General features: G+C 43.6%; 1 protein-coding gene across 3 annotated transcripts; it reads right to left on the reverse strand.

Annotated features, from left to right (window-relative positions):
* Positions 1-321: 321 nt before the first annotated feature.
* On the reverse strand, positions 322-11,814 carry RBFA (ribosome binding factor A). Of its 3 annotated transcripts, none has more exons than XM_051611603.1 (7): positions 11,652-11,814; positions 11,084-11,126; positions 10,281-10,457; positions 6,560-6,672; positions 5,308-5,392; positions 2,766-2,836; positions 322-1,030 (listed from the first exon to the last, which is right to left on the reverse strand). In XM_051611603.1, the coding sequence occupies exons 1-7, from the start codon at positions 11,789-11,791 to the stop codon at positions 646-648; spliced, it is 1,014 nt and encodes a 337-aa protein (XP_051467563.1). In that variant the 5' UTR covers positions 11,792-11,814; the 3' UTR covers positions 322-645. The 3 variants fall into 3 exon arrangements, with proteins under 3 accessions (XP_051467563.1, XP_051467565.1, XP_051467564.1); XM_051611605.1 differs by having other exon boundaries at positions 11,084-11,193; positions 11,652-11,732; XM_051611604.1 differs by lacking the exon at positions 10,281-10,457.
* Positions 11,815-13,385: the final 1,571 nt, after the last annotated feature.

Below are 13,385 nucleotides of genomic sequence, written 5' to 3' on the forward strand. Positions count from 1 at the left end.
CTTCCCTGCAGCTTTTTCTCCACTTTAGAGTTTTTAATACAGTTTTTCAGTCACGGTCAATGCTTTACCAAATTTTACCCAACAGATGAGCAGTTCTCCATTCTTTTCTGGTTGAAACTCTTCTTCCACAAGTGTAGATTTCTGAATATTAAAATAAATACATTTATTTTCTTTTAGGGTTTTATCGGACATAATTTCAATTGAGTTTCATCTTCTTGTTGAAAGAGTTCCCCCATTAAACTAGCTCCTTTAGAGAATACCCTGTCCCAGATTTTATGCATTAAAGGCTGCTGTTGGAATGCCACAACAACAAAAAAGACATTTTATTACAACACAGAAGCTTTAGTTTTATTGGAAATCATCAACAGAACTGCAAGAAGTTTTAACTCAGTACTGCACTATGTATATCTTGTTACTACAAAACTGCTCCCTGCTTCAAAGTCCTACAACTGCAGCAGCTTGAAAGCTGCTTAACAGAATGTCACAAATAGCATTTTTGGTTTTCTTACTTAACTTGCGCTAGCCAGTCTCCCCACGTGTATGAAAGAGGAAGTGATAAACAGGCTGCACAAAACTTATCTATGGCAGTCCTCCTCGTTTTTGCTATTGGCAGCTTCCATCTTAAAAGGAGTGATTATTTCCACTTCATTTCAGTTTATTAGTATGCTTAGTTTTGTCATCATCCCCCTCCAATTTGTTTACTTCTTCCTGTAATTCATCCTCCAGCTCACAGTCTGAAACTGGTCCAGTGTTATCATCCCAGTAATCAGCTTCGTATCTGTCCAGTAAGTATTCCTGTGGTCCAGCAGCATCATCAGGAGGATTCCTTATTTTTTTCTTTTTAATTTTCTTTTGAATCTTAGAAAGCTGCTGCTCCTGCTCTTCTGTCCAGGCAATGCTTTCTAGATGTCTTGACACCTTCAGTCTTTTGTAGTCCATTATCTGCTTATTGAGCAGCTCATGATCAATACCAAAAAGATTAGACCGCATGGGTGAATCTGAAGATTGGGTTGCTGAAGATAACAGTTTACTGTGGAAAGGAAAACAAATTGTATGATTTTTTTTCCCTGTGCATATTTTAAGGGGTAATGTTAATTCTGACAACTTGAGTAGCACAGAAATAAACAGGAGTTTTTAGTTTTACTTTATTAATGCACTGTGTTCAGCACTGTGCTTCCTATGTTAAGGAAGAGATACCACCATACTATACACCACTACTACATATATATACATATATATATACACCACCATACTAATAATACACAGTCCAAGGACAGGCTGTGTCCAAGGACATGCCTGTCAGCATGTCGACAGATTTAATGGGAAGAAGCTGATGAAGCAACTACATTCCAGATGAATCTGTGCTTGCTTCTGGGAAAAGATGTGCATAGGTAACAGAGTGAGCACTAGACCTGGGAACCCCAAGAAACTTAAGACTTCTCCCAGTTCTTTCACAAACTGAGAAGCAGCAGCCTGTGTCCAGAACACATCAGCCAGGTGTATGAATGCAGCATATGGCACCTTAAGCTGCACTTATGTTTAAGTATTTCCACAAGACAGAGAGTTAAGATGTTAGGTGCCCTGTGCCAAAGTCTGTAACAACAGTGATTTCCATCAACAATTTACTTCTGATTAGCACCTGATGAACTGTCCTGTGAGATGTTAAGACAGAGAAGGCACTTCCACCAACAGACTGCAGCACAGAAGTACAAGGCTGTTGGCTTTGAGATCATCCAGTCCACAACAGACTCTTCAAACCTATCCCTCAACAGCCAACAACCCCTCACAGAAGAACGCTGTTAACTTAACTTACTTTTTATTTATTTAGGGAGATCTATCAGTAAACCTGTACTCATGTATAACAATCCAAACTTATACCAGAAAAAAAAGGGGCCAAATAGTACTGGTAAACTTTTTATCCTCATGAGAAAATTACCAGCAAGAAAAAAGTAATACTGCTGCAAGGCATTTTTAATTCTTTAATTATCACAAACACTGAGTCTTGGATTCTTAGAAATTCTAAAAAAATATTTCCCTCATAAAAATAAAGATACTAATACCAGAGCAAGTACTGGGTCTGCAGTTAACAAGCCTGATGACCATGTCACTGAATACAGACATCACCACCTGCTGATTTCTGAGACTGTGTTCTAATACTACCTTACAGGTTAGTTGCCTCTGAAAGTATATACACTGTGCTGTTAAAAGTGACAATTCTGTCATTCTCCACAGCTTAAAAGAGGTTCACTTATATATAAAAAATACTTTACCCTTCCCTATTTGCAAATCTGTCCTGCAGCAGGGTGCAAGTGCACAAGAACTACTGACAAAATAGCCTATAAAAATGTGTCTTTACCAAAATATGAAAGCAAAACAGAGCATATATTATAAGAAATATTTTCCCTTAATTTTAATAAATGGATGTAGTATTGGTGAAGAAAGCTTATGCCACAAAATGAAATTCCATCCTCTACATTTAATTTATGGGATGATTACATATTACTTCTGTCCTAGGTTATTCTGTAGCCTCTTTTATTAATAAAAGGGCCCAACTGATCTCTTTAAAAGCTGAGATGCCTTTTGGAAAGGTCTTCCGAAAAGTAGCTCTCTTCTACTTTCTATTTCCTTGTAACATCATTTGCTGAACTCTGCGAAAACAACATACACATCTAATTAAAATACACTTTCCACTGTGTCAAATAATACCCATTTTAAGCTGGCCAGCAGAGATGGACACTTGCAGAATTTTGATTCAAAAAACGTACCTAGAGTAATTTTGAGATGTTTCTTCTTCTTCTGAAGGCCCAAAATCAGCAACTGACAATAATTCCTCAATCTGAAAATACATTAAGACATGTAGTGTATATATATATTACATGTATTGCATATATTATAGATGTGGGAAACTGTTCTTACATATTACATATTCTTCTTACATATTACATGTATTATATATTAAAGGCCCTATCTTAAATTTACTCTGTTCACACCTACACAAGAAACAGACAAGTATCAAAACAGCAAATGTTTTAATTTTTTATATGTCTGGAATATTTTGCAAAACCATTTCACAATAGCCTTTTCCTCTATTTACATGGAACTGCTTATACTTCTTTCGAGGGAAGTTTGTCAAATAGCACAACTGATCCATGGATTCCTACAAAGATTTTTGCCTTACATACACTGAACTGTTGGCTAGGGATTGCCAACAGTTTTTGCTACATAATTTGGCTACAGATTGCTACATAATTTTTATTTTATTTGGTCTTACTACAGTCTTGCAAATCCTTTTTCATAACATTGGGATTTTATTAATGTCTTCCCTCTTTCTGCAAGTTTGTATTTCTATTGCATGTAAATATTGAGCTCCCAACTCCCTTTTAACATGCCACCTAACCAGTAAATGCTACAAATCTAGTATATCCAGTGCTTATAGATTATACCTAATTGTGAGTTTTATCTAATTTTAAATTTTTGTTCCTACTTTTCTTTACATTATATCCCTTCTAATTCAACACATTATTTTATGAGTTGAACTGGATGATCCTTCCCTGTGTTTGAATACTTAAAAATCAGGTGCAGTTACATTACTTCATGCCCTGTTATTCAAATCTGTGGATTACATAAATCTGATGATCTGCAAAGTGTTAAAAGATGATCCATCTAAGTGCTTCTCAGTGCCATTCACTGACAGAAGCTATATAAGGAGGGTTTTTACTTTTCTTGTGTGGTCTAATTTCTTGGTGTCTATGCACTGAACGTGAAGGTAGCCCAGGGCCTTTCTTCTTCAAAAAAAGTAAATGGTCATTTGGCAAAGTTTGAGAAACAGTCATTAATGCAATAAGGTCCAAAATAACAGACCTGAAAGGCAAAACCTGCAGGAGATACTTGTAGCTCCATCTAGGTACGTTAATAACAGAGTAATAGTAATGACAAAGTCCTTCTATAATCACTTGCTACTTGTGTCGTATTTCTTGAGTTGATTAGGGGGACCATAATAATGAATATTAACAGCTTTCCAAAGTGTTTATTTAATTTCTATTCTTGTGCTTTTGTTGATACTAATGCAGGTGAAAAACATTTGCACTGTGGATCAGTATAATGGCGTGAAACTCCGAGCAGAAAGTTCAAGAAATTCACTGCATTTCTAAAGTCTGAAGTTCCTGCTCCCCCTTCCAGCTCTGCTGATAAAACACCACATAAAGCCATACGTCACTCACAGTAATTGGTTGTAATAGTAACACATCTGAAAAAGGCTCTTCAGGGCACAGAAACTTTAAAACTAATACACTTGCCATTCACATCAACAGCCTGAGGAGACATTTGTCATGAAATTTCACTCACTGGAGTGGTTTGACGGTGCCCAGGACAATTTTATGGTACCAACAGGAGGACCTAGAGAGAGGGTGTTTAGGACCCTGAGGGATCCAGGGGGCAGAACAGGGAGGGGTCAGGGATCATCTCCTGCCATACTCTATATACAAGCCAGGAGGACAAGGAGTGTCCCCCATTCCTGCTCTATTCTTCCTTGCTGCTTCACTGTGCTCTGAGGTCTTGGAGAAAGGCTCCTGCTTTGTCATCAGCTTGCAGGATCTGAATCCATCAGGTGTTGGGAAGAACTGTGGACCCTTTCCCAAGTCAGCCCTGCTGCAAGGGACTTTCAGACACTTACATCTGTGATCATTGACACTGGGTATTGTATATATTTGCATACATTTGTTTCTCATTCCACATCTTACTGTCCCTTCCTTGTTGCAGTAAATCTGTTCTGGTTTTAACTTCCAACCGTTAAGTCCTTCTTCCTGATTCCCATTTATCTTCCCTTGGGAGGGAGGAGGGGAGTAACAAGATAGCAATTCTGTTCTCTGATTTTTTGTTCACCCTAACCACTAAACTGAGATATAATGTAATCTTTCTCACTATTTAAAAAAAATTAACTTCAAAGTCCTAAAGACAGCAAATTCCTAGAAAATATCATTATTCTAGCAGTATTTCAACTAGTTAAAACTATCAACACCTTAACTTCTAGGATTTCTTTACTGACTTACTAGCAGCATCAAAAAAAGTTCTTGATGTGATACCTTTTACATTGTATATAAGCATCACTATTACTAAACATTCTTTGATAAAATGCTTTGGAACATGAAGAGGGAAGGGTACAGGCAAAGACTGGTTGTTAATGTAGATTGGTAGGGCAACAGCTCCCTCCCTACTCCTAACCATTATGGTATGCTAAATCATCATGTTTGCATATTATTATATTTGTACATTACTGTTTTTGTACATTGAGTCAGATATTACAATTACCTCTTTTACTGCTGCAGCTTCTTTGTCTTTTACAAATACTATTGGGGGTACATTTCCTAGAATCTGCTGACTCGTCAGAAGATACCTGGCAAAAATACAGCATTCAGCAGCATGAGTAACAGGACAGCACCTCCAGGACAGATAAAACATTTCAGGATATGGTTTGCAAAACTTTCAGTCCAATGGGTATCCATTCAGGTTAGCGCTGAGCAATACAATACTGCAGAATCCTAACTCTGAACGTATAGCAGACAAAAACTACTAGCTGCAGACCCCACTGAGTATTAATAGTATTAGATTCATCTCCTGTATGCACAGGCTGGCATAGGTCTTTGCCTACTTCATTTGGCTTACTTATCCCCACTGTAGGAGTGACAGCAGTGTGGGACAGAGCCCTCACAGCAGGGCAAGACAACTAGTCCTACATACTAGCTGCAAGAAGGATTGACAGGGCTTCCCTTGTCTTCCTCCCATCCAGCAACATTCCTCTTCAAAGACTGGAAGCTGCTGGAAGAGCATCATGCTGGAGAAGGAATTACACAGCCTAAGGAAACAGGGGGAAAGGAAATGGCTCTACAGGTATGCTTCAGTGCCACCTTGCCCATGGGAGGAAGTCCTGATCCTCCAACAGACTGGCAAGACAGCAGAGGGTAAGCTCAGGAAGGAGGAAGAGACAAAAATCTCTATGATATCCTGAAAACTCACTGGACTCTCAGACAAAAATGGGTAAAAGCATCACAACGTACAGTAGCAGCCCCACATTTATTTTTTTCTATCAGTATTGTGAAGAATTTCTGTAGTATCAGTCAACCTTTCCGGAGGATGTCCAAACTGTCCCTAGCAATCAGAATTGCCCAGTGATCCTGTAAGGAGGTACTTGTTATAATCGCCAGTCCTCTTGTGCAGCACCATATTCTGGCCTACCGTCATGCACAGCATGTACAGCCCACCATCACTAGTTCAGTGAAGTAAAACTTCATCCAAACTTCTCTTCCTTTCTGTTCAGCCCAGTCCAATCCTAGGACAGCACAGAAGTCAATTAAGCCAGCTGTGCTCCAGCAGGAGAATACACACCTGGTCTGACAGTCACCCCTCCTGTGAGGAGCATCACAGGAGATGCTCTAACTTCAAATACACAAACTTAAAGCATCCTAACAGGTCAGATATAGATGGTTAGAAATACTTCAGAGATGGTACTAGTACATGGCTATGAACTGATGAGGTAGTCTAACTGTTTATCCCGTAGCAGTACCGTATACGTGGAGCACTCCTCCGCAATACGCTTTCAACATAACTTTCTTTCTCCGTAGTAGCAGCAGGATTCCAGTACACACGACATGCTGAGAAGTTTGATGCCAGGGACACCTGCAAAAAGAAATACTTTTCTTTAGAGTTATATATAGACACACACTTCATATACAACAAAGTCTCTAACTCATGAATAAGCATACAGTCACCCCAAACCGGATATGTAAATTCTTAGAATTTCTTCTTCCACCTCTGCTCTCAAGAACCAAAATTACGTGGTGCCTTTGTAGAGGTGGAGTTTAACACCAAATAAGGTTTATATTCAGTACTTGAAATTACTTTTTTATTTAGGCAAGTCACTACCTAATCTCCCTTTCAACTGAAATTAAATGGAGTATAAGTCTGCCAATACCTGCATGTTCCTGACAGTGCTACCTTTAGTCAATGTAATGGTGATACCATCACAAATAGTACACAATGACAATTTATGGCATACTGCTTTGAAATACAGTAGAAAGTGTAAGTTTCCACTAAAGAAGGACCTGTGACACTGCCTGGTTTGTCACCTAGTTCAGCTTTGATACTGACAAAATAGAGGACGCCCCCCATGCTACCGTAATGTTAAAGTCTCTGCAGCTCTAAAGCCTCCTGGGTATTAACTCACTAACAGATAATATTCATAGCTCTCACATATGCAACGGAAACACATTATCCAAAAGCACATTATGTCAAAGGGACTGCCCCCAAATTCCAAAGCAGATACTGACTTTTTCCACCACCAAGTAACTCCTGCCTTGGGAAATCCAACACTCATTTAAAAAAAAAACCACAACCCCCAGTGATGATTAACCAGCTGTTTCTACCAGCAGAATCATCCCTCCCCATCTCCCACACTGACGTCTAATGTAAGCACACAAAAAACTCTACCTAACAGAAGCTATTTCTTCATTATGAAATGAGTAATGCTATCAAGTGGATAAAACTTTGACATAGCAAGCCCGAAGCATTATCCTTATCTGTATTACTATTATGTAATCTGAACTTTTGATACCAAAAAGCCCAAATTTTGATGGACTGCAGAAAGCCTAGGAGAAGACTCAGCAGTTGTAGCTGACTGTAGAGGTATCATCAGATCGGAAATCAGACAACGTAACCCACATATGTAAGAAGGCACAGAAGGATCATCCAGGAAATTACAGGCCTCTTAGTCTGACTTCGGTACCAGGGAAGCTGATGGAGCAGATCACCCTGAGTACCATTATATGGTACATTCAGGACAACCAGGTGATCAGGCCCAGTCAGCATGGGTTCATGAAGGGCAGGTCCTGTTTGACTAACCTCATCCCCTTCCATGACAAGGTGATCCCCTTACTGGATGAGGGAAGGCCTGTGGATGTTGTCTACCTTGACTGTAGCATGGTATTTGACACCATTTCCCACCGTTCTCTTAGAGAAGCTGGCTGCTTGTGGCTTGGATGTGCACACACTTCACTGGATAAAAAACTGGTTGGACAGCCGGGTCCAAAGAGTTGTGTTCAATGGAGTTAAATCCAGTTGGCAGCTGGTCACGAGTGGTGCTCCCAGGGCTGGGGCCACTCCTGTTTCACATCTTTACTGATGACTTGGATGAAGGGATAGAGTGCACCCTCAGTAAGATTGCAGATGGCACTAAGCTGGGTGGGAGTGTCGATCTGCTTGAGGGCAGGGAGGCTCTGCAGAGGGATCTGGACAGGCTTGATCAATGGGCCAAGGCCAATGGCATGAATTTCAATAAGCCCAAATGTCGGGTACTGCACTTTGGCCACAACAACCCCGGGAGCATTACAGGCCTGGGGAGGACTGGCTGGAGAGCTGCCCAGAGGAAAAGGACCTGGGGGTGCTGACTGACAGCCAGCTGAACATGAGCCAGTAGTGTGCCCAGGTGGCCAAGAAGGCCAACAGCATCCTGGCCTGCATCAGGAATAGTGTGACCAGCAGGACCAGGGAGGTGATCCTGCCCCTGCAATCAGCCTTGGTGAGGACACACCTCGAGCACTGTGTGCAGGTTTGGGCATCACAGTACAGGAAGGATATTGAGGTGCTGGAGAGGGTGCAGAGAAGAGCAACTAGGCTGATTAGAGGTCTGGAGAACGGGTCTTATGAGGAGAGGCTGAGGGAGCTGGGGCTGTTCAGCCTGGAGAACTGGAGGCTCAAGGGAGACCTCATTACTCTCCGCAACTACTTGAAAGGAGGTTGTAGTGAGGTGGGTGTTGGCCTCTTCTCCCCAGTGACCAGCAATAGGACAAGAGAAAATGGGGTCAAGCTGCATCAGGGGAGGTTCAGATTGGGTATGTGGAAAAATTTATTCACAGAAAGTGGTGAGGCATTGGAACAGGCTGCCCAGGGGGGTAGTGGAGGCACTGTCCCTGGAAGTGTTCAAAAAATGGGTAGACATGGTGCTTAGAGATCGGTTAGTGGTCATGGGAGTGTAGGGCTGACTGTTGGACTTGACCTTGAAGGCCTTCTTCAACCTTAATGATTCTATGATTCTAAGATGTGTTTTGATAATGGAAGTAACAGTATGGGACCAGTATAAGATCAAAAGTAAAACAGGACTGACTCTCAGCCACGTTCCAGTGCAGCACCAACACTAAGCACTACACAGTTGTTATAATATAATCTGTATGTATTTAGAAGAAAGTTGTTTCTTGCCATCTCTCATGTCATAAACTGTTTCAGATACAGCAATGCCTCCTGCAAGTGCTGTGGCTTCCCTACACCAACAAGTATTTCTATGTGCAGACATGCCATCTAAGTTAGACAAGGAATCCTCAAAACCCTAGAGAAAGAAATACTATATGAAGGATATTGCACATAAAGAGCCGTAAGATTCATCCTGCCCACACAATTTTAATCACTTGCCTGAATACTGAACTAATTCAGCTGGCAAAAACATCTGTTTCAATTAAAAATGACAAAGCTCGTCATAGATGGAGCTATAAGATGCAATTTTTTCCATACTTCTAACTAAGAAAACTAAGTCCATCAAGCCTTTGACTAATTTAATCTTAACAAAACGGCAAATGTAGAAGAAAAAACTAGACAACTGACAAGAATGTGGAAAGTGACCTAGTTCCTGAATGAGAGCTTTGACATCCCTTTAAAACCCAGGAAATATGACAACGGTAGCTACAATTAGGTACAAATTCAAATTCTTTCTGGAACCTTGCCGCCAATGCCATTTTCTTAGGCTTGCCTTTTTTTTTTTTTTTTTTTTTTTAACTAAGCTCATGCCCCACTTAAGTCTTCTGTCTCCGTAATGATGCTGGTGAGACATGAGGTATCAACTCTCACACAGCTGCACAAAAGAAAAAAGACTCCTAGGAAGATGTACTTAAATTGGTAAGACCAGGCTCCTCCTCTGAAAGGACAAGGCAAACAGCATGTATCTGAGAAAAGGAAAAAAAAATAGATATATACTAGCAGAACGACCATTTATCTGGCCTAAGTTGCATTTGAACTATAGTGGGAAATGTCTACTAAGCCAGGTACAATACTGGCAAAGTTCTCCTAGTGTGTAAGGGGTATCCAGAACCTCATCTTGCTGTGCTGTGCCACATCAGAAGCAATGCAATACAACTCCTCCTGCACACCTCACGACACCCAGGGACCATGCTTTGGCACATCATGCCAACCTCAAGGCGTAGTCAGACTGGCTAAACACAAGGTGTAGCTTTGGCACCTGCCTTGCAGATTTCCAGCTTGAGTTCAAAAAGTTCTTGATTAACTTCACAGGTTGTCATCATCTCTGCCACAGCTTTATGAATAAGACCATTCAAGACTCTGCAGCGCATGTTATCTTCTTTCCTAATTTTTGTATGGTCATCTTTCTTTACAGAGGCCAATTCAGTTGGTTTATACATCTTTTAAAAAACAAACAAACAAGCCACATTAATCAGTAGTTACAAACTTACACTAGGCAATTATATACAGTTTTGTGCACTCTACCAAGTATGCTCTTGGAATGCCATTACTGAAGCTGTGATGGTTTATATAGGTCTTATGTATCAGGTGTTTCAATAAGTATTTCTGTTCACAATATCTTTGACCTTTGTCTTACAGTCAACGTTTCTTAGCTTCTTGATTATTTTGTAGCAAGTTACACAGCTCAATAAATCAGTTTTCTAAAATACAGCATGTATTAACTGAAAAACATTGCTTGTCTGAAAACAAACATGAAAACTTGTTTTCTGTAAAACTAAGTTGGTACAGAGAAGTTTGAATTTGCAGCAGTTCTCTGCTCCGGGCTCAAGAGTGTGCCAGACAGTGTCAGTGTTGGCACAGAAGAGGAAATGGCCATGGGATGTGGAACAGCTTCTCTCAACAGCAATCCTGGCATATCAAAGTGAAACTGAAGCTCTAGCGTTCATTCACAAAAATCTGTTTCTCCACCTGAAAATGCTTTTCCCCAACTTAGACACAATGGCAGAAGGTCAAGCTTGTTTCTCCTGGCACAGTTAAACACAACATCCTGAAACCTTGCACTTACCATTTTAGATCCCAGGATAGGGCTGTCATACCAAAGCTTCTTTCTTTTGGAAAAAGGAAAGAAAATCAGCTTCACCTTTCAACGGGTTCTCTAATTAAAACGTCACCTGCCTGAAGGCACACAACGCAACAAACACCCAGGTTGTCAAACCTGAGGGTACTCCCCCCGCAGCAGCTGCAGGCGCGGGGAGCAATGATTTCCACCCACCGCACGTGGAGGGGGAGGAGAAAGCAAAGCCCTCTCGGGTCTCTCGGTACAACCTGGCACCCGAGGCACCGTCACCAGGGCCCCAGGGCCACCCTCGGGGCGCCTCGCGGTGTCTGCCTCTCCCCCCTGAGCAAGGGGGTAGCGCTGCAGCGCCCCGAGCCCCACCGCCCCGCTCACCCAACCCACCCGCTGCCCACAGACCGGTGCGGGCGCAGCCGGGGTACGGCCGGCTCGGCAGGGCGGCTCGGCAGGGCAGGGCAGCCCGCCCGGCCGCGGCTGCGTCAGCCCGCGGTGAGGCCCAGCCCGGCAGGACAGCCCGCCGCCCGCCCGCCCTCCGGCCCGGCCATTGCCCCGCACCTACTTCTTTTTGCGGAGCATCTTCCTCAACAGGTCCCTGGAGCCGCCCCGCGCCGCAGAGGTGCGCAGCGCCCGGCTCCCCCGCGGCACCGCCGCCTCCCGCGCCCGCCGCGCCGCGCCCGCCACAGCGCGGCCGCCCCACATCCCGCCGCAGCGCCCCGGCCCGGCCCGGCCCGGCCCGGCGGGAGCTGCCCGCGGCGCTGGCTCCCCCTGGCGGCGCGGCGGCCCGGGCCCGGCACCGGCGCGGCGGGGCGGGGCGGGCGCGGTTGCGGCTCAGGGCGCGGGATCTCGCGTGTGAGCACAAGGCCGGCAGCCCCGTCCCGTCAGAGGCTGCCGGCGGAGGCCTTGCCAGCTCTCCCCGAGGCAGCCCTTGCGGGGGGAGCCGCCCGGACAGCCCGGCGGTGCCCGCCGGGACGCGGTCCGAGCGGCCTTCGGTGCCGTGTGACCGACGGGCCGCGTGTAGAGCTCGGCGCGTCGCCCCAGGGCAAGGCGACGGACTGGGGAGCTTTTCACCGGCGTTCATCCCGAAATCCTGCCGTTTGCCAAAAAGAATCACTTCTGGTTATTTGAATAAACGAAACCCGTGCATGATGCGTTTTGCCTGCACAACACCCGTGGGCCAGCGACGTGACGAGCGATCAAATCGCGGTTTCCTCGCCGCAGGATGAAGGCGAAAGGCGCTGACACGAGGTGCAGGCTGCTTGACAGGACTGCCTCCTGAGGGGTCGGAAGAGCCGTGAGAGCTGCTCGTCTGCTCCCGTCGCGCCCTCCGTCATGAGGCGGCGTGGTTTTTTGGTGGCACCTCCAATCTGAGGAGTTCCTGCAACGTTTTTCAGCTCTAACAAAGGGCGATCTGTGAAAAGGAAGAGAAATACCAAGCTAGTAACTCACAGAGCACCCTTCTGTTACTTAATCACCTGAAGGGAGGCACAGAAGTATCTACAATTATAATTTAAAATTAAGTGCATGACTCAAGCATACTCAGAGGAGTTCAAACTGCTGACTAGCTTCTGGGTTTTTTTTAATACAACAAATTCTCCAAATGAGTCAGTGTGAATTTTATTCGGCTCAGATAAAAAAAAATTGAGGACATTGTTTCTGTAGGACTTGTGCACGTACTGTGAGAAACGACTGTCGTGCCAACAAACAGGCCCACAGAGATCCTTCAGCACAGCAGTTCATTTATACTCCTGCAAGAATGGGTGACCTAAACAAGTAAGCACACCTGATAGTAAGGTGAATAACTGTGTATATTCCCTATTCCCAACACAAAGTTCCCTCCCCTGTTTCCCCACTGGCTGGGTACTCCAGGGTTTACAGCCCATCTGATGCTTCTAATTATCCTGTAAGTTTCGTGCCCCTGTTTACACATTCCATTCTAGGAGTTTACTTTTTACCTTTTAAGGTTTAATTCTGACCTTTCTTGCCCCCTTGGCTGCCTTCCCAATCACCAGAATGATTTATACCATCTGGTGCCATCCTGTCATGAGGAGTAGCATAAGAGTGACTTTGTTCTGTTTTTCTCATGGCCTTTGCCATGTTCAGGTATCTCAGCTCCCCCAGATGGAACCCAATCAAGTCCCTCAGTTTCTTGGGCCATAAATCACCTCAGTGTCTTTGGAATGCCCACTTCTCTCTTCAGTCACCATAAAGTTTCTTTTCACTAGGGCAGAAACAAACCATTCTCTTCCTAACACTAGGGTGTGAAAACACCACCACATTTCTAACACTAAGATGC

Source organism: Apus apus, chromosome 2, assembly GCF_020740795.1.
Source record: "Apus apus isolate bApuApu2 chromosome 2, bApuApu2.pri.cur, whole genome shotgun sequence".
Lineage (NCBI taxonomy): Eukaryota > Metazoa > Chordata > Aves > Apodiformes > Apodidae > Apus > Apus apus.

Coding starts and splice junctions, on each gene's coding strand:
- RBFA (XM_051611603.1), bottom strand. CDS start 11,791: ATGTGGGGCGGCCGCGCTGTGGCGGGCGCGGCGCGGCGGGCGCGGGAG. Junction 10,458..11,083: donor CTATCCTGGGATCTAAAATG/GTAAGTGCAAGG, acceptor GTTTTTTAAAAG/ATGTATAAACCAACTGAATT. Junction 5,393..6,559: donor AGGAGTGCTCCACGTATACG/GTACTGCTACGG, acceptor TATTTTTGCCAG/GTATCTTCTGACGAGTCAGC.